The following is a 27,279-nucleotide window of genomic DNA, read 5'->3' as shown; positions in this document are numbered from 1 at the left end:
CCCCAGCTTCATTTGTTTACGCACGAAAAATTAAGGTTGGATACTTTTTGAACACCTGGTACCTGAGACCTGGTACCAAAGGAATTAAGTCTCCGTCTCAGATCTTTGGTCAGAGTCCAAGTCTCGCACCATAGAGCAAGTGTATATATATATATGCATGTGTGTATGTATGTGTATATGTATATATATATATATATATATATATATATATATATATATATATATATATATATATATACATGTATACATATACACATACATACACACACGCATATATATATATATATATATATATATATATATATATATATATATATATATATATATATATATATATATATATATATATATATATACATATATATATATATATATATATATATATATATATATATATATATATATATATATATATATATATATATATATATATATATATATATATATATATATATATATATATATATATATATATATATATATATATATATATATATATATATATACACACATACATACACACATGCATATATATCCATCCATCCACTGGGACCATACTCTGTGCAGAGCGTTGGTGCTGCCGAAGCAGTCTCCTTGGCTATTGGGCACAATCCTGGACGGGTCGCCACTCCGACACAGGATACCAGCATGCTGGCACTCATTTTGCCGACCTCGGAAGGATGACAGGCAGAGTCAACCCCACCTGGTATTAATTCAACAGCCGAGTGGGATTTGAACTCAGGATACTCGGTTCCTAAGCCCACCACCCTAACCATTAAGCCAACACCAGGCATATATATATATACATATATATATATATATATACACATATATATATATATATATATATATATATATATATATGTATATGTGTATATATATATATATATATATATATATATATATATGTGTATATATGTATATATGTGTATATATGTATATATGTGTATATATATATATATATATATATATATATATATATATATATATATATCTCAAGCTCATACTGGAAGTGGGTACCAGGAAGCAAGTTCCACATGAGCTATTGCTGCATGAATCCTGACAAACAGGAAATGTCTCCCACACATTAACCTGTCTGTGGTGCACAAAACAGTTCTGGGAACAGCGAAGAAATTTAAATTTTAAAAAAGGCTCTTCTGGCTAAACAGTTGCATCGTCTCTGCTTATTAGGCATGAGCTAAGCAGGGCTAAATACCCCTACATCTCTGTCGGATTGTACTGCAGCCAATACCAGGCAAATAATTAAATTCTCAATTTTATCAACCAGTCCACCCTGGAGAGGGAACATTCACGGACACGTGTTTCGGGCTTGTTGGCCCTCATCAGTGTGAGGCAGCAGCTCTTCTCCAGAGACATTAATTTGAGATCAGAAACAGTATAATATAATATTATATATATATATATATATATATATATATATATATATATATATATATATATATATATGTATTTCTTCTTGTATCTCCACCATCGTGCTCCCCCCATGCTCCACCTTATCTCCATCCCCCACTGCTAAATCCCTCCCCCAGACCTAGCCACTCTTACATATTCCTTTTGTCCTCTGCAGCATTCCCCCTGTCTTTTTCATCTCCCATTCCAACACCATATTTTTCTTTTCTCCCTCCCTGATAATTTGCATACGAATTCAGCAGTTCGAGCAAGTTGGCTTTTGGAAGTGGGGTTCGTGTCCCTTACCTCTTCATGTTGATCACGTGTCCAGCTTCTACCTGACACAACACAGCACTCTTATCCTCCTTCCACCTCTCTATCTTCACCTTCCTTTGTGTTTCAGTGTTTATCTATAGCTTTGGCCGGTCATTGTCTACCTGGCGAGTCGAACCCCTGAGTGCCTGAACTCAAATGACTTGCTGTGCTGTATTAATGCCCTCCTGTTTTTCCCACCAACTTATTTTAACAGAGCCGACAACACAGCCTCCAACACATGGAATGCAAGTGGTGGAACAAAGCAGCACGGCAGGCAATTCAGGTATGAGGAAATCCAGTCCGTTCTTTCAAAGTCACCCAAAAGCTAGTCTCCATTGTGACGATTCCGAGCGGAAAGGGTCGGGTCACGTTTGAACTCATGACCATCCGGCAGGCTGCTCTGTTCTGTAGCTTGCCGTTAATAACCAAACCACACATCACACAAATCTCTGAGGCCCATAGAAGGGTTCCAATTGGTGTGCTGGCTTGCTGGGCCACGGACTTCAGATATGGGTGGGGGAAACGAACTGGAAGTATGAACTAAGCTTGAGTGGAATTCAGCAGTTTTGACAAAATACCAACATGCAATGACATTGTCTATTTGACTTTGCTAAAGGGAGTTCAAAAAGAACGTTGGAATGGCATTTTTGTTCAAACGCTGTTGACCATAACTTAGGATAACTCCGCAAATTGTCATTGCACGTCTCTACATTCCTATCTCTCAGTCTGTGTCTCTTTCTCCTTTTTATCTCGTTCTCTTTTTCCTTCTCTTCTTCTTTTAACCAAGCTGATTGTTCCACACATCGTCGTGGGATCGGTCAGGGAATGTTTTGACTGAAATCTTTCACGAACCGGGTGGCCAGTCCTGACGTTCGAATGCAGGTGACTTGGGTAGGGATTTGGAATTTGTTCTTAGTTGGATCTTCCAGGTCCACCAACTAATACCGGCAAGATATTTTCTCACGAATCTTCTTCTTCTTTCAAATTGCTGCCCATGTTGCTCCTTCTTCGTCCAGATAGAGTTTGGAAGACTTTTCAACAGATTTGTTTGAATCCACTTGAAAACATCTGCGAACGGTTAGTGTAGCTATTACGGCTTATTATGGACTCCACATGCTGGGAAACATTGTTCCTTTTTTTTCACGGCATCGATTCTTTTCAAGATAAATGTTGGACTTGTTGATGTTCACCGAAACTACAGTAAGGTAGCAGTAGTTTCCATCCATCTTTCCATTTCCCTTGCGTATTATAGGACAAGCCAAATGATAAGCGGAACGTCACCGACACCTTAACGGTAGTGGGACATCTCAATGAAGGAGAACACACCTCACTGGTGTTTTTTTTTGGTTGTGCTGCTTAAAGAGGTAGAGCACGAGTGTATCATTAAACACCCTTTGCACCTTTCAGGATCTTCTCGTACACCAACAATGACAGAACCCTTACTGCAGTCCTTCGGTAAGGATTCACCAGAATATAATCCATGGAGTGATGTCTCCAGTGCGGGCATGAGCATCGTTCAATGTGACCTAATGTCCTTGTCCATCATGTAATGCAAGTCTCTCCTGTAACATCAGTGATCCATCAACAGTTTAAAAATATCCATAACCTGGGCATTCTGCCAGCCGAGATTTGCTGTACTGAGCCTCGTCGTCTTTGTCTTGCTCAATCTTGTCCTGTTCCACCACCTTAACTTTACCTTCGATATAACTTCTTAACAGCTTACTTTTGGTCATCTTTCTGGTCCTTAATGCTTCACTCGCTCAATTTGGGCTTCACTTCAAAAAGAAATGTGGCATCGACAATCTGGTGCAGTTTCGTGAAGGACATTGTGTGTGTGTGTGTGTGTGTATTGACAGGGGGAAACTCGATTGAAAACGAATTGTTGTTGCCTGAAATTCCCACTGATCGTGGTAAGTTCCTGTAAAGAGTTCATCACCCCCCTCCTCCCCACAACTCTCTCTCTCTCTCTCTCTCTCTCTCTCTCTCTCTCTCTCTCTCTCTCTCTCTCTCTCTCTCTGTCTCTCATTTTTTCTCTGTATGCCACAACTTTCCACCCTTGTCTTCATCGCTCATTGACCTCACACTGGCCTTCACTCATTCATCCATTAGCTTACTTGGAGCAAAGTAGAAATTGCCTTGAACTTTAACCCTTGTCTAAATCTTGCTTCTGACGTCTGTCTCCCAATGACCCCAATTAAAGATACTTGGCCCAGCTTCGATGGAGGACACTATGCTATGATTACTGCAGCACCTTCACCAACGGCAGGCTCTGGCCTGCTCTCGTTGGACCCAATCCTGATTGCAATCATTGGGCTGAGCGCCTTGGGCATCTTACTGGGAGCTGCGTGCACCGGTCTGCTTCTTTATTGCTCATGTGTTTATGCACGGCAACCTGGGAGCCAGCGTTTGGCTGCCTTGGAGCGTTACAACTTCGAACTCTATGATGGCAAGGCCAAGGGAAAGCTGAACCAGCAACACACTTCATCTGAAGCCTGAGTGACGGAGGTTTGTTATGACATAATTGTGGCGACTTGCTTTATGATGCAGGTCCGGCGATCTGATTGCTCTCTGGTCACAGTTTGAGGCACCAGGTGCAATCTTTAAAGAAGCTTTAAACAGCTACGGTCGTACTTTCATACCTTGACTTCACTGGCCAGAAGGCTTGGCTACCATGGTAATGAAGTCATATTTTGCAGTTGATCTGCAGGATAAACACCGGACTCTCTGTACCATCAACTATGCTTGGAAAGTGATGGAAGTGATGGATCTTTGTTTGTTTGTTTGTTTTTGCAACTCTCAAGACCAGACTGTTCAAATGTGCTCTTTGATCGAGCCGCAGGAACTTTGGTCAATTCCGACACAAAGCCCGATTGGGGAAACTTTTGTGCAAAGGAGAATTATGAAAAAAAAAATATAAAGATTTATGACAGCAGGGTTTATTCCTTGATCAAGTCAACTGATAAGTGCTGCAATCCACATTCCGTCCGAGATCGTATACTGGATAAGATTTACTATGGAAGTTGACCATTGGCGCTTCAAATGTTTTTGAGAACTGTGAAACTACAAGCTGTGTTCTGTGTTTTCTTAATGAATTATTTCCTTACTAACACTATCTGTTTTGCACTCACTACGGCTCCCATTTCAGTGAAATGGTAGAGACAATTACTGGTTACTTGTCAGTGGCTCGTGAAGTTACCTACCCTCCCATTCCCTCCTCTCTCTCTCTCTCTCTCTCTCTCTCTCTCTCTCTCTCTCTCTCTCTCTCTCTCTCTCTCTCTCTCTGTCTCTCTCTCTTTCTCTCTCTCTCTCTCTCTCTCTCTCTCTCTCTCTCTCTCTCTCTCTCTCTCTCTCTCTCTCTCTCTCTCTCTCTCTCTCTCTCTCTCTCTTTGTTCTCTCTCTCTCTCTCTCTCTGTCTCTCTCTCTCTCTCTCTCTCTCTCTCTCTCTCTCTCTCTCTCTCTCTCTCTCTCTCTCTCTCTCTCCACCCTCACACTCTCTGATTCATTGTTTTGTAATGTTGTTCATTGTGAGATGCAGCGCAGCTCAATAGGTCTGCGTAATAACACCATCAAGGTCGTTTCTCATTGCTTATTATTTTGCACACCACAATCTCCCCACCCCTAGCTCACACCCCCACCCGATGAGCACCTGATCTCAACTGCAATAAATCTATTCATTTCCATAAAAGAAAATACATTGCAAGTTGTTTTATACATCATCATTATCATCCTCGGAACTATCTATACAAGGAAATCAGACAGGTAGAGCTCATTCAGCCCATCAGGCCTGCACTATATCAACACCACACAAATTTATCAACACAAGATTCAAAGAAAATGCAATTTTTTATATTATTGTTATTTTTTGTTTGTTTTTGTGTTTTATTAATCTATTTATTTTAAGTTTTTGTTGTTTTTGTAAAAAAAAAATTCTTCTCCTCGGGGGAGGGGGCTTGGCTTGGTTAAAAACACACATCAACCACACAATACCCCTTGACGAGACTCCCACCAACAGCACTCCTTAAGGCCCGGTCACACCTTGACGTTTTAGCCAGCGATGGCAACGTGTTAAAATTTATGTAAAACGCTGGCTTACGTTGAACTTTTGATGTTTTTTTTTAAAGATTCGGACGTATTCATAGCGACTTGGTCTTATGTATAACGCATTGGTAACTACACAGAACGTTTCGTTGTGTTATAGATAACTTATACCAACGAATGCTGAACCTGTTGTCGGCCTACACAACCGATGCCCAACGATAGTCTAACTCAGGCATAGCGCGTTGCACGCATCGCCGACGATGTCGTGACGTAGCCTATTAAAAGGCTGACGCACAACGATTCGAATCATAACTGCCGTAGAAATGGAAGGGTCAAAATCGCGGTCACACCTTGGCGATCTTGCCAGCGTATGCCGACGTAACAAAAAGTGTGTCTAAAACGTTGGGGCACGTCGAATACGGTATGGGTAAGTTTGGTATGCGCGAGTAGAACGCTAAATACGCTATCATAAGTCGTAGTAAGTAGAGTACGTCAAGAAATTTTGAACATGTTCAAAATTTTACGACGTACTCGGCGTATGACACACGTTCCGCATGCGATGAGGATAAGTTTTACACACGATATGTGGACGCTTACACACGTCCACAAAGGCTACTTATAAGCTACTCACAAGTCGAAACACGTCGCGGTAATGTCTTTTTTACGCGAAACTTATTTCTAACTTATGTCTGACGTGCTTTGAACCAATTCTTTACGTAGCCCCAACACACATCGACGTATGTAGACGTATTCCAATGACGTCTTCCGGTCGACAAAAAAAATAAATGAACGTGTTTCTAGGTTACAACTGCCATATAAAGACGTGTTCCCAGCGGTTTTGGGAATTGGTATATAAAAATGCTGCTCATAAAAGGGGAACCCAACAGTGTTTTCGAGTCCTTTTTGAGTCGATGTCCATGTCAGCAGTAACAGTATCAGTGTCAGTATCAGTATCAGTATCAGTATCAGTATTACTATTAGTATCAGTATTAGTATTAGTAGTAGTTTGCTCATGTTGGCAGTAGTAGGTGGGCGTGAGGGGGAGGGTGTGGGTTATGATGGATCGTCCTTGCGTCCGCGTGTCCACGGGTAGGTTCATAGGCTGCCACTCAACGATTTAAATGGCTGCATCTCCACTATTGAAAGTAGACGCTTGCGCTCAACAATTGGATTTTTTTTACACTCAACGACTTTTAAACGGTACCACTCAGCTAGTTTCATTGTTTACAATGAACGATTTAAATTGCTGTCACTCGCCTTTGTTTTTTTTTTTTTGTTTTTTTTTTGACGCTGGGGTTTGGAAATTTGAAGCGTTTCTTCTGAACGTGTTAAAACGCTCAAACTCGACTATTTTAAATAGACGCTGCCGATGGACATTTGGAATCATAGCCAAGCTAGACATCGAAGTGTGAACATCCTCGTCATGCCAAAGAAAAGTTTGAAGAATGCTGCAAATAAGTGTCCTGGCCGTGGCCGTGGACGCTGACACAAGGACGATCCATTATACCGACGTCTTTCAGCCTATGAGTAACTTAAAAGTAACGTCTGTCGACGTGTGGCAACGATCGCGTAACGTGCCAACAACACGTTAATCATAGGTAGGAAATAAGTTTCGGGTACTCTAAACACTACCTCGGCGTGTCTCAACTTATGATTAACTTACAAGTAGCATGTGTTGACGTCTGTCAACGATCGCAGACCGTGCATACAACTTGTGGCCAGCGTAGCGGAACGAGTGAGTCATACGCCGGCATACGTCATGAAATTTCAAGCATGAAAAAATTTGAGGACAACCGAAAAGTACAACGTTTAAAGCCAACGTACAACGACGTATGGCAACGTACTACGACGTATGCCAGCGTGCTCTCAATGTTATCAAAACTTACCCATAACGTATTCAACGTGTGCCAGCGTTTTAGAAAAAAAATTCAAAAATTGGCATACGTTGGCTAAAACGTCAAGGTGTGATCGGGCCTTTACATATGCACACAATCACCCATCAATGCTCAAGCTACCTGAAAGTCCTGCTAACATCTCTATACCCCTCTATCTCCATAACTTTTAGATACCTATCTAATTCTAATTTAAACTTATCTACTGTTTCTGCTGCCACTACCTTTCCAGGGAGGCCATTCCACGCATTTCAAGGGAGGCTATGTACAGCATCCCATCATTTTGTTAAGATTGTATGTCGACAGGCCACAAACCAAAGAGAGGGTATATGTATGTATGCATGTATATGTATGTTTTTTCATATATATATATATATATATATATATATATATATATATATATATATATTGTTGCGAATTCGCGCCCGCCGGCGTGCGAACGGCCACGTAACTCGGATCGCGGCACGTCGCCCACCGGACGGACAATTCTGTCGTGACCCTCTCGGACCAACGTCGGGATTTATCACGGGTGGGCCCTTCGACCTCACCACAATCGTGCCAATCGGCCACCCGCGTAGGGTAGGGTTGTTCGCCAAACTCGACCGACCTAAATACCCACACGGATGGTTAACCGGGCGATCGTACCTCGCCACAGGTCGACTCTGGACACGAGCCGCCTGGGCGGCCCGTTCCGTACTATCGGGATAACCGAGCAGTGTTGTCGTCGACCTGGACGGTTCAGATTAATTACCGGGATGTTGAACCCACTACGAACCCCTTACGTGATGCAAGATGGAGATTCAAATAGAGAAAAGACGAAGCGAAACGGGCACAGTTCAACAAGCAAGCATTTTATTTCGCGACACACGGAAAGCACGTATATACAGCCATACAGAATACACAAAAAGCAAAGGCAAGAAGAACAGTTGACACCGACCTAACGCGTACACACGGCAACACTAACACAGTTTTACTTCACAGACGGCGCCAACACACATTTACACAAAAGCAAAAGAAGGAAGCCACCCTCACAGACAAGTAGGCAGACAGGCCCGTAGGCCAAATGTGCGCGGGACCTAGAGGAGCGGCCAGGTCCGCGAGACCGGGGAGGTCTTACCCGCGTCTTCGTGACGCGTTGGCGGGCAAGCCGCAAAATGTCCGCACCACTGTACCCCGACTCCATGCCTCTGGCGTGCTCATTGGCACCACGTTTGGGGTGGGGGAGGAACGGGGCCACCCTTTGCACTATCTCAGCGCGGGGGAAGGGGAAATTGTTGATGCCCTGGGGGAGGGAGTGGCTGCCTGGCTTGGGTCCCGCGACGAGACGAGCGATCTCCCACACCGCAACCTCGTCGCCGACCGCCGTCCTCCTTGCCTCGGACCCGAGCTCCCTTGCCCCGACCCGCTGCCTGCAGCTCCACCGCGTGCACTCCACTTCTTCCAGCTCAACTCTCAACTCTCAACTCCGCTCCCCAATGCTCAACGCTGAACGCTCCACGCTCCACGCTTAACTCATGCTATTCGTCCACCAATCGGCGGCGAGCTGCCCTTCCCCCTTCCCTCACACCAAGCGCAGGGAAGAATGGTGGGAAAAGCCCACGAGCATCGTTGGTGGTTTTTGTTTGTTTGAAATAAAAGATAGAACAGAAAAATGGCTAACTCAAAGCGTCGCAGCCCGGATGGATCACATAAATTCCCTCTATACAATGGGTTTGGGCTAACTACACATGTACCTACAGAGATATCTCACCTGAGGGCCCTTTATGGTGTAATGTGAATTTCCACAGCCGTCACAATATATATATATATATATATATATATATATATATATATATATATATATATATATATATATATATATATATATATATATATATATCTGTATGTACAGTAATATCCTGATTTACACATTTTCAATCTTACGAACCAAAGTTTTTGATACCAAAAATTCGATTTATGACCTCAACTCATGACATGATGAACTTTTGCCCAACTTCAGTGAAATAAGTTTTCAACGACAAATTCAAAACACGATCTCATGATCTTTTGATCAAAATTTGTGATTGTGTAATTTAAAATACATACATATATCGCTACAAAACGGCACAGCGGAATTCGCTTCCATCCGGGATAATGATATCAGAGCGTCACTTCCCTCATTCTCTCCTCCGCGACTACGTCATCACGTTTGTGCTGAAGTGCAATGTTCAAGTGTATTTTATTTCCACAAACGTTCTTGTGCATTACATGATGGTAGTGTACTTCACTGTATTCATCCATGATGATGGCTCATAAAAAGAAGATAAGTGCTCGAGGAAGTGATACGAGTGGAAATTAAAGAAAATACAAAGAGCCTTTTCAAAGACTTAAAGTGCAATGAAAAGAATTGGTGAAAGTTCCACGATGAAGACTTTTGGTGTGAGTGATGTGTGGTTTTCATGAAAGAGGGTGAAAGTTCCATGATGAAGACTTTTGGTGTGAGTGATGTGTGGTTTTCATGAAAGAGGGTGAAAGTTCCATGATGAAGACTGTTGGTGTGAGTGACGTGTGGTTTTCATGAAAGAGGGTAAAGTTCCACAATGTAGACTTTTGATGAAGACTTTTGGTGTGAGTGACGTGTGGTTTTCACGAATAAGGGTGAAAGTTCCACGATGAAGACTTTTGGTGCGATTGACGGGTATTTTTCACGAATGAGGGTGAAAGTTCCACGATGAAGACTTTTGGTGCGTTTGACGGGTATTTTTCACGAATGAGGGTGAAAGTTCCATGATGGAGACCTTTGGTGTGAGTGACGTGTGGTTTTCATGAATAAGGGTGAAAGTTCCACGATGAAGACTTTTGGTGCGAGTGACGGGTGTTTTTCACGAATAAGGGGGAAAGTTCCACGATGTAGACTTTTGGTACGAGTGACGGGTGGTTTTCACGAATAAGGGGGAAAGTTCCACGATGTAGACTTTTGGTACGAGTGACGGGTGGTTTTCACGAATAAGGGTGAAAATTCCACGATGAAGACTTTTGGTGCGAGTGACGGGTGGTTTTCACGAATAAGGGTGAAAGTTCCACGATGAAGACTTGGTGCGAGTGACGGGTGGTTTTCACGAATGAGGGTGAAAGTTCCATGATGAAGACTTTTGGTGTGAGTGACGTGTGGTTTTCACGAATGAGGGTGAAAGTTCCATGATGAAGACTTTTGGTGTGAGTGACGTGTGGTTTTCACGAATGAGGGTGAAAGTTCCATGATGAAGACTTTTGGTGTGAGTGACATGTGGTTTTCATGAAAGAGGATGAAAGTTCCACGATGTAGACTTTTGCTCTGAGTGACGGGTGTTTTTAAATAATCAGAATGAAAGTTCCACGATGGAGACTTTTGGTGTGAGTGACGTGTGGTTTTCACGAATGAGGGTGAAAGTTCCATGATGAAGAGTTTTGGTGTGAGTGACGTGTGGTTTTCAAGAATCAGAGTGAAAGTTCCACGATGGAGACTTTTGGTGTGAGTGTCGGGTCTTTTACACGAATCAGGGTGAAAGTTCCATGATGGAGACTTTTGGTACAAGTGACGGGTGGTTTTCATGAATGAGGGTGTAAGTTCCATGATGTAGACTTAGTGAGTGACGGGTGTTTTTCATGAATGAGGGTGAAAGTTCAACGATGGAGACTTTTTGTGTTAGTGACATGTGGTTTTCATGAATTATGGTGAAAGTTACACGATGGAGACTTTTGGTTGGAGGGATGGGTGGTTTTCATGAATGATGGTAAAAGTTCCACGATGGAGACTTTTGATGCAAGTGAAAGGTGTTTTTCACGTTTTGAGAGGCACCATAGAAGTTATGGTTTACTCATGTCGGACCTGGATCCGGATCTTTAACAAAATCTAATCAGTTCGTCCTTGTCACACACCCAACCTGCCCACCAAATTTCATCTGGATCCGTCCACAACTTTTCGAGATATCCTGGACACAAATAGACAAACAGACAGAAAGGGGTGCAAACATAACCTCCTTCACCTCTGGGGTGGAGGTAATCATTCGGTCCATGAAGCCTCTACAATTGTTCACAACCCTCGACTTTTTTGTATACAGAGTCAAGGCTCGTGGAAGAGCTGGAACATCAAACGGATCAGGACGCAACATGACAAAAGGAACATCAGCGAGCGTAGGGGGATTTCAACAGTGGAAATGAAGGACAAAACAGAGGGACAATTGGACAAACAATAGGGCAGAGATGAATGGGGTGGACAGGATGGACACAGAAGGAAACTTCTTCCTCCCACCCTCCAATCCTCCTTGTCCCCCTCCTCTCTCTCGCTCTCTCCCCCCCTCTCTCCCTACCTCTCCTCCTCCCCTCTCCCTCCCTCCCCCTCCTCCTCTCCCCTCCTCCTCCCCCTCTCCCACTTCTCTCTCTCTCTCCCTCTCACACTTTCCTTCTCCCGCACCCTCCCCCTCCCACACTCTCTCCCTTCCCCACTCCCTATATCTCCCACACTCCCTATATCTCCCCCACTCCCTATCTCTTCCCCACTCCCCTCCCCTCTCTCCCCTTCAGGAGACTCAGACTGGGTGGTTTTTCATTGCCTTCCCAGCAGTAGTTCAGGCAGGAAGTGGTAATTTGGCCACAGTGCCAGCGATAGCTCACCCACTCTTCGTGAAGGACACCGTGGGGATCTTTAATGTCCATCAACTAATGTCGGAAGGCAGGACGCCCAGTTTAACGTCCATGAGAGGGACGACACACACATTGATGATTCACATAGTCTGTGAATCACCAGGATGACATTTTATAGCCGGGTCAGGATTCAAACCCAGGCTAGACAGTTTTGAGGCGATATCTGAAAGAAAATAGTGTCATTTAAACACAGTTAATGAATTGACATAAAATGGTACTTTGAAGTCATGCTCCCTTTGTTACAGGACAAATACTTTAATCTTCACACCCAGTAATAACCAACACTAACACCTTGAACCGGGAATCACCTTTTCGTCATTAATGATGGTAGCATCTCAGCAGTGTTGGCACTTATGCAAGCAGTACACTTTCACTGCAAAGGAAATGGTAATTGTTGTCTCAGAAAAGGTGTTAGACAGTGAGGTTACCAGTCATCTACACCACTCATCCCACCTTTACCGTGAGCAGTCACTGCAGGGAGTCTCGTTGGAGAGCAAGGAGGAGGAGGAGGAGGAGGAGGAGCAGTTATTTGGGAGGGAGAAACACACACACACACACACACACACACACACACACACACACACCCTCAACATTACAAACGTATTTTGTTTCTTACAAATGAAAGGTGTTTGTGTGTAACATTGAATGGCGTTCTTTTCTCTTTCTCGTTGGTTGTTATCTCCATATGTGAGTTTCACATTGTGGAACAGAGTCCTCCCAGGGCTCCAAGTATCCACCAACATTATGGTCAAGGGTCAAATTTGAAGGAGTAAGTTGTGAAGTTTTTTTGTTTTCATATTTTTGTTCCGAGGGTTATTTTCAGGATCGTCAATGAACCCCGGACAGCCTTCAGGTGTCTATGTGTCTGTGTCTAACCCAGGAGCTCTTTCCACTAACCTCCGATATGTTTATTTTGACTCTTTTCTCTTGTATCCGTTTGCCTTTTTTTGTGTGAGAAGCTAAAATAAGATGCATTTTCCTCTATGGTGCCCTATAGTAGTTTATTGCACCCTGCCTTTTCACACCATAGTCTTGGCCATTTTGGCCACTGAAATAGTTATAATGTATTCCACAATGTAGATATTTTTAAAGGGGGCTGTTAGGATGGCCTTGATGTACGCACACTCACCTCTCCGCTGTCCAGCCTGGTTTTGAATCCTGAATCAGCCATAAACTGTCCAGACATCAGTGTTTCGCAGGCAGGGCGATTCATCAATGTGTGTGCCGTCCCTCGGATGGATGTTAAACTAGACGCCTCGTCTGCCAGCATTAGTTGGTGGACGTTAAAGACCACACGGTGTCCTTCGCGAAGAGTCGCCGAGCTGTCAGGCCGGCACCATACTTAAATTCCAAATTCCTGCCTGAACTTCTTAAACCGGAGTGGCAACCCAACCAGGATTGCAGCCCAGTAACTGCGTCAGCAGCTCTGCATGTAGCATGGTACATGATGATGATGATGATGATGATGATGATTTTAAAGAAAAAAAACTAAAACACATTAGTGCCCCGAGGATACCGGACAAGCGTTATACCCCCATTTCTGTGCCCCGAGGGTACCGGACAAGCGTTATACCCCCATTTCCGTGCCCGTGGGGGCTCGCTTGGTGAGAATCGAATCCGTGTGGGTTCACACGGCAAGCGGGTGCCCCTTCCACAAAAGAAATGCGAAAACAATTGACGTGTTCACATCAACAAGGCAGGAAAGCAGTTGCTTGCACACTGTTTGTTCTCTCCTCAGTGGGAAAAAATGTTAATCGGTCTTCAGGAGACCTCAAACAAACGCTGTTAACGGGTAAGACATGGCAGGATGTTAAAACAACTCGTTTATAAGAGCAGCAAAGTTCACGGGCAAACACTTCCGACAATGGCAAACAAACGGAGAAACTTCCTCTTTATGTTTGTTCGGTTTAAAGGAATTGAACCATAAACTTAAACGTTCATGGGTTTGTGTGCCCAAGAACCAGGTAATTCGGATCCTGGAGGTCAAGTTGTGAATCTAATCGCTGTGCTCGATGCCCTGCCATGAATGCCATGATCCATTGCGACTCCATGGGTGGAGAGCAGGAGGTGAAACCCACACAGGAAGGGACTGATCAAACTCAGACATTGCTCTATAATAAGGTTCTTTATCACTTGTTATCTTTGCATCATTTTCGTGACGCACTTGCAAGTCCTTAACCCACGTAGGAGAAGTGCAACGGGGTGATCTGGGCTCTGGGGTCCATGCTTTTGAACCCCGATTTTGGGAAGAGCAGCCTTGAGCGTTTTTTGGATTTGCACGGTGTGTTACAGGTGGACGATATCAGGTGATTACTCAACAATTATCATCGTGATGTTGTAAGCATGCCATATTGATCGCATGTACAGCTGTGATTTTAACTGTTAAGAAGGAACACGCTGCCCTCAACGTGAGATAAGGTGCAAATGTCAGGTGGCATGTTACCTGATGTAAGAACGATGGCGTTGGTGGTTCAAATTTGACGTAGACGCTTGTTGATGAAAGTAAAATGTTACGACAGTCCGACTAACCAAGATGATCGGTCGGGGAATCTTGCAGGGGGGGACGTTTGTGACCCAAGTTTTTGAGGAACCGGTTAGACAGACCTGGAGTGCGACTGAAGGTGGTTTGGACAGGCTGCTCATCCCATGATAGCTCAACTACTCTTCATGAAGGATGCCATGGGATCTTTATAAAGTCCACTAACTTACTAATACTAGGGGATGGGGCCATCTACGAGTTGCTCACAAGGAACTTCAACACAGGAGGCAATTGTGCCCATCAAGTCTGCACAGTGGTTGCCAACCTATGATTCTCTGTCTGTGCTCTATCTTTTTTAAATGCAGAGCATCAAGTCAGGAAAATCAAGCACATACCGTTTTTGAAGTCTTTGGTTTAATGACTAGGCAACGGCTGGCTCTGGCTGGCACACCTTGTAATCCAACACCCCGCGTGGGAAGTACGAATCTGAGTTAATAGTGGGGTCGCGAATCGGACCGAGTTTAGATAGCTCAATGGTATTGGTAAGTACACGACCTTTGAACTATCCTCTCAGACAGGAAGATCAATGCTGGTAAAAAAAAATAATTGTTGAGGGATTTAAAAAAATCGTTTTGATAACCAATTCCCAGGGCTCCAGCATAAGCCGAGACTAGAGGAGTGCACACTCCCCCTCTTAGCTGTCCAGCCTGGGTTCCAATCCCGACCCCGCTATAAACTGTCACACCAGGGTTTCACAGGCAGGGTGATTCATCAATGTGTGTGCCATCCCTCGGATGGACGTTAAACTCTGTGTGTCCCTTCTAATGGCGTTTGATGTTGGACATTAAAGTCTAAAGATCCCACGGTGTCGTTCGCGAAGAGTAGGGTGAGCTGTCTCTGACACCCTGAACAAATTACAATTTCCTGCCCGAACTCCTGCAGGGAAATGGCAAAACCACCCAATATAATATATAACCCTTGCTAAGAAACTGCTTTGGCACCTCTGATGCTCTGTCACAGAATATGGTAGATCAGAATATATATATATATATACATATATATATATATATATATATATATATATATATATATATATATATATATATATATATATATATATATATATATATATATATATATACACACACACGTATACAGTAGGTGCGTGATTGATAATGAGTGGTTTGTGGAGTTGCTTGTACAATTAAATATATGAAAAGCAAAGCCATGAGGCCACCTATGATAAACTAGAATGTCGGACTTAAACCTAATATATCCATCAGAAAACACAAACGACAGTACTCCTTATGTAGGGATGACACGGAAAAAATGGACGCCCAATCAAATGTGTACAAAATGACATGCTCAGAAACAACTCGAGAGTGAAGTCATAAGCCTTGAACAGCTGTACCTTTTATTATTGAGCATTTTCATAGCTACAGGGTGTGCCAATAAGAGGCTAACCACTTCAAAGCTTTATTAACCAAAACATTGAGTAAGAGAAAAGAAAAAGAGCCATCGGAGATTGCAAATCCTTGCCAGGACTTCTTTTGAGTGGTGTATTTTTTTATAAGTTTTCAGGTAAATCCAATATGGCTGCCAAACCATGTGACCAATTACATCATATAGGAGATTGGGACCAGACTCTGTACAGAGCGTTGGTGCTGCTTAAGCAGTCTCCTTGGCTATTGGACACAATCCTGGGCGGGTCACCAATCCGACAGTTTCCCAGCATGCTGGCACTCATTTTGCCGACCTCAGAAGGATGACAGGCTGAGTTAACCCCACCTGGTATTAATTCAACAGCTGAGCGGGATTTGAACTCAGGACCCTTGGATCCAAAGCCAACCACCCGAGACATTAAGCCAAGACCAGGCATAATTACTTCATATGTGTGAACCTTTTGATCCTCATGGAGACGCGGTCATACGTATAAAGTTTTTCCTCGATCTGTACAACCACTTCAGAGAAGAAGTTTTTGAAGGTTTAAAAAAAGGCAATATGGCTGCCGAATCACATGACCGATGACCTCGTGAATTTTTTTTTCTGTGGACCATTTAATCCCTAGATGACCGTCAAAAATTTTCATACTGCTTGGATGTGGCATTCTACATATGCAATTATGACGTCTTAACGAGGGGACCTATGACGTCAGGAAAAACCATACTCATTCCCCCATGAGGAATACTTGCTATGCAGCAATTTTCAATTTTTTCCTTGATGTGGTTTCAGAGATACAGAGGTCCAAAGTTTTTCCGTTTTTCCAATATGGCTACCACACCACGTGACCTATGACGTCATAATTATTCTTAGAACATTCTACATGAGTAGTCGCACCAATGGTGAAAATTTAGTCTCAATCCGGAAAGCAGTTTCGGAGAAAAATACGAAAGTTCTATGCGGACAAACAGACAAACAAGCAAACAAACAGACAAACAGACAAGCCGGTAGGCGACATGGGTGGTCGCTACATAATTGCATACTAGTCATAGTTTTTGACGGTTCGGGCTGAAAATTTTTGACAAAGAGGTTGATTATAGTGCGCATAAAAGCACGGAAGCCGATTTTTGATTTTCGAAAAAAAAAAAATATAAATATTTTTCTGATTTTTTTCAAAAATTTCAAAGTTCCATTGCTAGGCAACGGTGGCGTCCATAGCAACGGTGCTCAAAAGCATACAACTAGATCGTGGTATGAACCTACCGGTCAAGTTTCATCAAAATCGTTTGACTCCTCTGGCCTCCAGAGCTGCCCATTACAAACAGACATACAGACAGACGGAAAACCTGAGAATAACGGTAGTCTAGCGACCACCCAACAATCAGACAAACAAACAAACGGTCCCAAACGCAACACCCTCTCCTTTGGCGAGGATAATAAAACAAAAAATTAACTCGGAAAGTGAAAACCAAATCATGGAGAAATGATACTCATGATGCGTTAATACGCTTATAGTTGAGTTGTTCGATGTGAGCATCCCCCCACACCCAATATGCATTCACACGAATGGCGAAGTTTTCAATGACGTTTCTGCAAGTTTTAGTGGTGACTGTCTGCACATAAACCTCAACTGCTGCCTTCAGATCAGGTTCAGATCTGGGGTGTTCCTTGTAGATGCTTTCCTTACAAGTTCCCCAGAGGAAAAAAATCCAGCGGATTGAGGTCGCGGGCTGTGTGGAGACCATTCATTTTCCATACGCAAACTGAGAACTCGTCCGAATTTTTGACACAGAAAGGCAATTGTTTCATTGTCTGTATGCGGAGTAGCACCATCTTGCATGAACCACTGTTGCTGGAGGGTTGCAGTGTTCATCGATTGCTTCAAGTCTTCGTAAGATGCATTGATAATTATCGACATGAACGTTTCGTTCTTGATTGATGGTAACCGTTCCTCCGTTTTTGTCTTCAAACCAATACATCCCAAACACACCTCTGTAGCTGACAGTCACAAAAGCAGTGACTTTCCGACCTTTAAGCGACTTCTCTTCAACCTCATCTGGGTGTTGACGTCGCCAGAAAATGTTGTTGTGTGAATTGACAGCACCATTGACGTGAAGGTGTGCCTCGTCACTTCACCACACATCACGAATCCAGTTTGGGTTTTCCTCCATCTTCCGCCGCAGCATCTCACACATAGCGACTCGTGCTGCTTCATCCCCATGGGTCAATTTATGGGCTGTTGTGATGTGGTAAGGAAAGAGGTTTAAATCTTGTTTCGTTATTCTTCTGCTACTGCTGGGAGTGAGACCCAGTTCAGCCGATCTTTGTCGATGCGATTTCTTCGGACTTTGCATGACTGACTCACGAACTCGTTCCATGTTTCCTTCACACCGTACACTTCTTGGGTGACTGGACCTTCCCTTGTTGATGTTGAGAATCGTCCCTTCACTTTTGAACTTTTTCACAAGTTTCCAAATGGCCGGCTTCCTTGGTTTGTTTCTGGGATAAACTCCATATTCAGTACAGAATCTCGTCTGAACGGAAGCAATTGATTTGGTCTCAAAATACCACTTGACAATGTTTACTCTTTGCTCTGCAGAAAACGTCATTTTTTAGCAGCGTTTCGTGTAGCGAACGCTGCTCATAGAGAGCTCAGCGTTCTTCTTCTTCTTCTTCTTCTTCTTCTTCTTCTTCTTCTTCTTCTTCTTCTTCTTCTTCTTCTTCTTCTTTGTGAAGACAAAACCTTAACCTCGAGGACTCTGCTCTTGGATATACAAGATCCGGATCTCCTTAAATACTAAACACATGTACACATCCTCACATTGACGGTGCCTTTTGAGAGTGTCTATCATGAACTTTTAAATATATTCGGGCATTTGCTTTAAAGTTTCGAAAAGTTCACGCTACTATTTAAAGATTATTCCATTTATCGTATTGTAATTTCGTAAATACATTATTTATTTCGTAAATACACTATATATCGTAAATACGTAAATACATTATGACGGGTCTCGCTATTGGCTTAATCAAAGCACGTGACGAAATATCGGAAGTTGTTTTTTTATTTTTTATTTTTTTTTAGCTGACAAAACCTTGGATTTGTCCTTGGATCTTGGACACATTTGTCCTTGTTCTGTAGAATACTTTGGTTATGCTTGAATGACTTCTCCAAAGATCATTGATCACTCCTGTAAAACAAAAAAAAAATTAAGGTAATGACGAAAAGTTCAAAGGTCATTTGAAATGGTTAATCTTTTATTAACACACCCTGTAACTAATAATGAAAAGTAAAGTGGAGCCGCTTCCGGTCATGGCGGCCGGCCCGTGTGCTGACCGAGACCCAATCAGAGTGCCAAATTCAGATGACGACACATCGCTTTGGGTCGTCACCCCCGCCCGCATCACGGGATATATAAAAGGACGGGTCGCGGAGCCGCCAGTCATCGTTCCTGGTGTGTTGTTCCTGCTCGTCATTCCTGCCCATCGTTCCTGTATTCATTCCTGTCGGCTCGTTCTATCTGGCTTGGGATTGACAACCTACCCATTCGCCTGCTGGATCCGCCCTTCTTTACCAATTCCCCTGCTGACTCCTCCTTCTTCACCACCTCACTGCCCTTCTCCTCCCACTTGCTTCTGACTCCACCCAAGTCCCTCCCTTCACGCCTGACAGTTGGGTCTCATTCTCTGGACTGACGCTAGCTGCAATAAGTTCCACGAAGCAAGAGACGATGCGCCATTTGTCAGGGAGGTATCGCCCAGCGGAGCATCCACCCAAAATCGTACTGGTGGCGTGGTCGGGCAATCATGCAAGCTATTGAGAGACTGTTAGCTTCATCTCCTCTCCTTTTTCTCTTCATTCACTTCTCTTCATCGGTGTGTGTGTGTGTGTGTGTGTGTGTGTGTGTGTGTGTGTGTGTGTGTGTGTGTGTGTGTGTGTGATTGTGTGTGTCCTGGCGCCTGTCCTTGCTCAAGTTAAGATTGTACAATAATTATATCGGGATAACTCTGCTGTGTGTTTGCTTCTGTCAGTTGCTTGATTATTGCCACACCTCTCACATTTCTTTCTATCCCTGCTCACACAGAACAACAAAAGCTATATTCACTGTGCCACATACCTTTCCTCGCCTGTCTGTAATAAATCCTTTGTAGAAATGTTCCCAGCTCGTCCTTGTCTGTTCTTTCATTGATCCAACATGGTCCGTATCCTAACTTAGCGGGGACTTTATTCCGAAAGATCCGTTCCTTTGAGCCTGTACGTCCTTGGCAGTGTCGCTCGGCTGCATCGGATCCGGTAAAGTGATCCGGTTCGGACAAGGTGTACCGAGGGCGTGTCCCCCGGTAATTAGGTCACATGATTAATTAGGTAACCCGATTAACCCACAGACGGGAGGACCCTAGGTCACGTAGTTGAGTTAATAGCATTCACGGTCGGTTGGCGACCCACCGCATCACGGAATTTTCCGTGTGCGATGGCCTGCAATTCTGGGGAGTCTGGTGGGAACCCGAGATAGCTTCCTCCCCTGGTGGTCTTCTCACCCGACCCCGGCCTGCAACAATATGTGTGTGTGTGTATATATATATATATATATATATATATATATATATATATATTGTTACGGATCTGGAAACCATAAGCATTCAACATACAGATGTCCCAAAAGTCAGTTATGTCGTTAAGTATGTGTGTCGTCAGATCCCTTTCCTTTTGTCTAGTGGGAGAATCAAAGGCGTGCATTGCGATTTCTTTTAGTTAGGTTATTACATCTAATAAACTATCCCATCTGCATGACCCCTTCGGCCCATCACGCTCCATCACCACCGGCTGGCTGCTCGTACCTTGACTTGTCGAGAGGGGATCTCGCGGTTCCAGTTCTCGTCTCCCACGAACGTTGCAACTCTTGTACGATAACCTTCGCGGCGCTGACACTGTTACTCGTCGAGAGCGAAGCCACGTGGAGGAGTAACTGGCGTCTCCTGGCAGGGGCCGAGGCCCCGCCCCGGAAAGGTGGGCCGGCGAACCCTGTCCAATCAGAGGCGGACAGCGAGGTGCGTTTTCGCCAAGGGCCCCTCCCGGTGGAGAGAGGCCAATAAATCTCTGAGACCCTCTGCAAAAAAGGTCCGGTCGAGTTTGCTTTCACGGTGGCTGTAACAGGTCGAGTTTGCTTTGACGGTGGCTGTAAGCAGTCAGTTTTGTTTCACAGTGGCTGTGACGGGGTTCTGGAGTTTCACGGTGGCTGTAACGGGTCGAGTTTGCTTTCACGGTGGCTGTAACAGGTCGAGTTTGCTTTCACGGTGGCTGTAACAGGTCGAGTTTGCTTTCACGGTGGCTGTAACAGGTCGAGTTTGCTTTCACGGTGGCTGTAAGCAGTCAGTTTTGTTGCACGGTGGCTGTATGGGGTTCTGGAGTTTCACGGTGGCTGTATGGGGTTCTGGAGTTTCACGGTGGCTGTAACGGGTCGAGTTTGCTTTCACGGTGGCTGTAACAGGTCGAGTTTGCTTTCACCGTGGCTGTAAGCAGTCAGTTTTGTTGCACGGTGGCTGTACGGGGTTCTGGAGTTTCACGGTGGCTGTATGGGGTTCTGGAGTTTCACGGTGGCTGTAACGGGTCGAGTTTGCTTTCACGGTGGCTGTAACAGGTCGAGTTTGCTTTCACGGTGGCTGTAAGCAGTCAGTTTTGTTGCACGGTGGCTGTATGGGGTTCTGGAGTTTCACGGTGGCTGTATGGGGTTCTGGAGTTTCACGGTGGCTGTAACAGGTCGAGTTTGCTTTCACGGTGGCTGTAAGCAGTCAGTTTTGTTGCACGGTGGCTGTACGGGGTTCTGGAGTTTCACGGTGGCTGTGTCGAGGAGTTTTAAGGAAGGACAGAGCGACCCTGACCTCCCTCCGTTGACCCCGATTGTTCACCACCCGAGCTCCGCCATGAACCACGAGTCCCTACATGCGACTGGGGACTGGACCAACGACCTTTGTCAGGTGCCGCATCGCGGAACTCACCCTTCCTCCGACGGTCATGTACACCACCGAACTCTGACCCCCCAGCTTGTCTCTCTCCACGGCTGTGAGGGTCCAATAAAGACTCTGGGTTTCTTTTCATTTTGTGTGTGTGTGTCTGCATGTGGGCCCATCTTGTAAGTAGATCTGAATAAGTGTTTTGGCTCATTGTAAATATTTCTTCTTGCATATTCGCGTTAAGTCTTGCCTTTGTCTTTTTATTGTAAATAAACATTTGTAGAAATATTCCCAGTCCGTTTCTGTCCCTTCTTGAATTGGTCCAGCATGGTTCGTATCTGAGTTTAGATGGGGTTTTATCCCCGATAATCCGTTCATCCCAGCCGGCACGGCTTTGGCAGTTTCCGCTCGGCTGCACCCGAACCGTTGTTGGTAATCGGTAGTTGGAACTCTAACACAGTCGGTAGAGTGACCCGGTTCGAGCAAGACGTGCCGAGGGTGTGGTTTCCCCGGTTTATCGAAATCGCCAAGTTAATTAGGTAAATTGGTTATAGACAAATAGACCCTACGCTACTCGGTTGAGATATTGGCGACCACGGTCGGTTAAACGACCCGCCGGCTCATGGAGTTATCCGAGTGAGGGCCTACAATTCCAGGGAGTCTGGTGGAAGACGACGATGTATGCGGTGGTTTGTAGCCTGAGTGACTGAGGTTTGTTATACCTGTCATGGTAAGAATACTCGAAATTCTAAACTGATGGAAGAGAACACACTGTGGAGATCTTTTTTGTGGTATTCATGTGGAGAGCGGAAGGGAAGCGGTGAAACATGATGGGGTGGGAGATGGTTGGGTGAGATACAGCTTGTTCAACGCTTTGAAATTGGCTGTTCATGAAATCAGGAAGAGGTACAGACGAGTACAAACTACCGAATGGCCAAGTGAATTGGATGTGCACTATTTATTGAATTTGCAGATGGTTCGACACCGCAGACTGTCCACATATGCATCTTGTCGGCCTGAGCCCGGATCCCTAATATCACTCCCAGTGGTTGAGCAGTCTGTCTGCAGTCCTCGTGAGGTTTGACTGAATCGACGTTATTGCCAACACTCAAAAGGTGGCTGCACCATGTGGTTGGTGTTGTCGGCATGTGGTTGGTGTTGTCACCGTGTGGTCGGTGTTGTCGCCGTGTGGTCGGTGTTGTCGCCGTGCTTGCATCTTGGTGAGATTTGGATGTGATGTTAACGTGATTGGATTTTATTCCCAGCTTCAGGGATGACCAAATTCCAACCATCAATGGATAACCAGCACATTCAGACCAAAGCAGAGTAGACATGTCAGACAGATTATCCGCTTCATGAAGGTTATTAATGAACCAGCTGGGTTTTTATCCATCCACTGGGACCATACTCTGTGCAGAGTGTTGGTGCTGCCTTAGCAGTCTCCTTGGCAAGTGGGTACAATCTTGGACGGGTCGCCACTCCGACACAGGATACCAGAAAGCTGGCACTCATTTTGCCGACCTCAGAAGGATGACAGGCAGAGTCAACCCCACCTGGTATTAATTCAACAAGTAAGTGGGTTTTTATGGACAATCCGATAATGACATGTTAATTCTCCTGCACCTACTTCGGTATTCCGAAGTTCTGAATCCAAATTCTTCAAGCAGATTTGAGAATCCACACATCTAGGATACCAGGCCAACGTCCTTAAATCACTAGACCATTGGTGTACCCACATCACCAGCGACTAATCATGGCACCAGCTCTTCAAAAACGAAAGGGTTGGCTTTGAGTCTTTCCACAGCAAAGCAGTGCAGTGTTCAGGTCAGTGACTGCCAGAAAAGACCTCAATGTAATCATCTATCTATAATTCCAGCAGTCTGTGTGTCTGTGTGTGTCTGTGTGTGCCTGTGTGTGTGTGTGTCTGTGTGTGCCTGTGTGTGTGTGTGTCTGTGTGTTCCTGTGTGTGCCTGTGTGTGTGTGTGTCTGTGTGTGCCTGTGTGTGTGTCTGTGTGTGCCTGTGTGTGTCCGTGTGTGCCTGTGTGTGTCTGTGTGTGTCTGTGTGTGCCTGTGTGTGTGTGTGTGTCTGTGTGTTCCTGTGTGTGCCTGTGTGTGCCTGTGTGTGTGCCTGTGTGTGTCTGTGTGTGCCTGTGTGTGTGTGTCTGTGTGTTCCTGTGTGTGTGTGTCTGTGTGTGCCTGTGTGTGCCTGTGTGTGTGTGTCTGTGTGTGTCTGTGTGTGCCTGTGTGTGTGTCTGTGTGTGCCTGTGTGTGTGTCTGTGTGTGCCTGTGTGTGTGTGTCTGTGTGTGCCTGTGTGTGTGTGTGTCTGTGTGTGCCTGTGTGTGTGTCTGTGACCGCTGTTTCTCGACAACCGCTGGTCCGATCTAATTGAAACTTGCCAGTTATATTGCTAGGGACCTGAGGATGTGCCTTTTCGAGGTTTGATATTAATCGGACAAGTGGTTCCCAAGTTATGGCCATTTATTTACCAAACCAATGACAAGACACGTTGTTGCGTGGGCGTGGCCGATGGGGGAGGGAACCTCAGCCGCGTTCCCCATTACAGGTTACAACGTACGGACTTCCGGAGAGTGATGACTTCGTGTATTCTTATAATTTCTCGATTTCTTATGCGCATTTATAGATAAATACAATGCCGCAAGTTCTGATCGTTTTCATATTAGACGGTGTATAAATTTCGGTAACATCAGAGTGAGCTGGTATGCTCCAAATCAGGAAGTAATTTTTTTTTCTCTCTTCTCTCTTTGTTTTTCCTTGCGATGACATTGCGAAAAGGCAAAATACGTTAGCGCTAATTGAATAATTTGCCATTTAAACCTAAATTGCGAATCATCGTAATTGTGATATGCGAACTTCCGGGCCACGCACGTACGGGCACGCAACAGCGAAGAAACGGCCTGTGTGGTTGTTGTTTGTTGCTCGCGGTTGGAATATTTATTTGTTAAATTTTTTTACGGGCACGTACTAGTCTATCTATAATTCCAGCAGTGTGTGTGTGTGTGTGTCTGTGTCTGTGTCTGTGTCTGTGTCTGTGTCTGTGTCTGTGTCTGTGTCTGTGTCTGTGTCTGTGTCTGTGTGTGTGTGTGTGTGTGTGTGTGTGTGTGTGTGTGTGTGTGTGTGTGTGTGTGTCTGTGTGTGTGTGTCTGTGTCTGTGTGTGACCGCTGTTTCTCGACAACCACTGGTGCGATCTAATTGAAACTTGCCAGCTATATTGCTGGGGCCCTGAGGATGTGCCTTTTCAAGGTGTGATATGAATCTGACAAGTGATTCCCAAGTTATGGCCATTTATTTACCAACCAATGACAGGACACGTTGCTGCGTCGGCCGGTGCGCGGCCGGCCGACAATGATGTCACGTGCCGTGCCGGTTACTATGGGGATCGGTGCCTCAGTTACGGTGGCGTAGGAGTGGCAATGGTCAATGGCAGCGAATGTCATGGCAAGCAAAGACGGGGAGGTAAACTTGATTTTCATTAACTCTGTGTGTGTAAGTATCACAGCAGTTGTTACTTCAATGCAAGCGATAATTCGTGGAATACAAGTGAACATTCCGTACGGACACGCACCACTTCCCGATCGTGATGACTTCATGTATTCTAATAATTTCTCGATTTATTATGCGCTTTTATAGATAAATGAACACAATTCCCCAATTCAGTCGTCGTTTACGAGAGCGAAGGAACAGTAGTCCAAGAGCATTAGGTCAAAATAGGCCCTAACCTGGACATTTTTGGTAACAAGCTGATTTTTTCAGGATAGGTCCAGGAATATGTCTAGAATAACATACTAAAAGTCCTCATAAATCCTCCTTGAGCGTTTTCCGCAATCCAAGATGGCGTCCAAAATGGCCGCCTCTTCTGTTTTTCTCATAACTTTGCAAGCAGGTTTCCCCAAAACACACTTTAAATGTCTAAATATATGTTTTGAAGTATGAGGAACTCATTAGAATACATCTTAAGAGATGCTGAAGCACGCAAGTACCAATAAGACCTCTTGAGTTCTTCCAAAAGTCCAGGCAGAAGCAGACGCCGACACCCTGATTGTCTCCACAGCACTAGCACTGGCGGAGTCAGAACATGTGCCAGTTGCTGTCGTTGGTACGGACACAGACTTACTGGTAATGCTAGTTGCTCGGGCAACCTCTTCCACAGATGTGTACATGCTATGCCGCAGTAATCCTGTCACGGTCTTCAACATTCATGAGATTCAGCATGCCATAGGGGACACAAGAAATCACTTGATGTTTCTTCATGCTGTGACGGGATGTGACACGGTCTCTGCGATCTATCGTCAGGGCAAGCGTAAAGCTTTCAACATGGTGCACAAGAAGCGGGACTACGACTTGCTGGATTCCTTCACAAACAGTGGAAGCACCCATGACGAGGTGGAAAAAGCTGGGGAAGGCTTCATTCTTAAGCTTTATGGAGCCAGCAGTTTTGAATCTCTTGATGACTACCGTCACATCGCATACAAACGGGCAATCGGTCGCAGTTCCCTGAGTTCATCCTTTCAGCTAGAAAGTCTACCTCCAACTAGTGCTGCAGCAAAGCAACATTCATATCGCGCCTATCTTACCGTCCAGGAATGGATGGGTAACTCCTTATCTCCAACAGAATGGGGCTGGCGATTTCAGGACGGGACTCTTACCCCGGTAGAAACAGACATTGCTGTTGCACCCGACACTTTGCTGAACATGGTGGCATGTGGGTGTAAACCAGATGGTTGCAGAAGCATGACATGTAGCTGCAAGAAACTTGGGCTCTTTTGTACCTCAATGTGCAGTAAATGCAGTGGTCTCAATTGCAACAATACAGCACCAACTCTTATAGATGCCGACGATGATATTACCCCAACTTCAGAGGACATCAACATTGAAGATACAGCATCCGACGATGAAGACAATGACTGATGCAACTAGGTGTGTGCATGCGTAAGGTAAAGATTCATCTGAAACTTTTGAGGTTTGAATCTCTAGCATGATCTTGTTTTGAATGTCTTTGCCTCTTGAAACAGGCTAAAACAGCAGTGTGTTGATAAGTGGCGGACATTTTGAGCACCATTTGAATTTCAGAAAG

General features: G+C 44.6%; 1 protein-coding gene and 1 long non-coding RNA gene across 3 annotated transcripts in view; both read left to right on the top strand.

Moving 5' to 3' along the window:
- Positions 1–5,392, top strand: part of LOC147014096 (neuropilin-2-like) — a 66,379-nt gene extending 60,987 nt beyond the window's left edge. Inside the window, exons 13-16 of one of the 2 annotated variants that reach the window (XM_085851750.1) lie at positions 1,940–2,008; positions 3,133–3,180; positions 3,582–3,635; positions 3,926–5,392. In XM_085851750.1, coding sequence (XP_085707876.1) covers positions 1,940–2,008; positions 3,133–3,180; positions 3,582–3,635; positions 3,926–4,221 — 467 coding nt within the window. In that variant the 3' untranslated portion in view covers positions 4,222–5,392. The remainder of the gene's footprint in view (positions 1–1,939; positions 2,009–3,132; positions 3,181–3,581; positions 3,636–3,925) is intronic. The other variant, XM_085851751.1, reaches the window with a different exon arrangement.
- Positions 5,393–9,556: 4,164 nt separating this feature from the next.
- LOC147014094 (uncharacterized) overlaps positions 9,557–27,279 on the top strand; it is a 64,409-nt gene continuing 46,686 nt past the window's right edge. Inside the window, exon 1 of the long non-coding RNA XR_015050643.1 lies at positions 9,557–14,623. This is a non-coding gene — a long non-coding RNA (uncharacterized LOC147014094). The remainder of the gene's footprint in view (positions 14,624–27,279) is intronic.

The sequence above is a fragment of the Eptatretus burgeri genome, chromosome 13 (genome assembly GCF_056783735.1).
Source record: "Eptatretus burgeri isolate ZD-2024b chromosome 13, Ebu_testis_v1, whole genome shotgun sequence".
Taxonomy (NCBI): Eukaryota; Metazoa; Chordata; class Myxini; order Myxiniformes; family Myxinidae; genus Eptatretus; species Eptatretus burgeri.
Note: the sequence above shows the minus strand (reverse complement) of the source record. Positions and strands in the feature narration are given on the sequence as shown.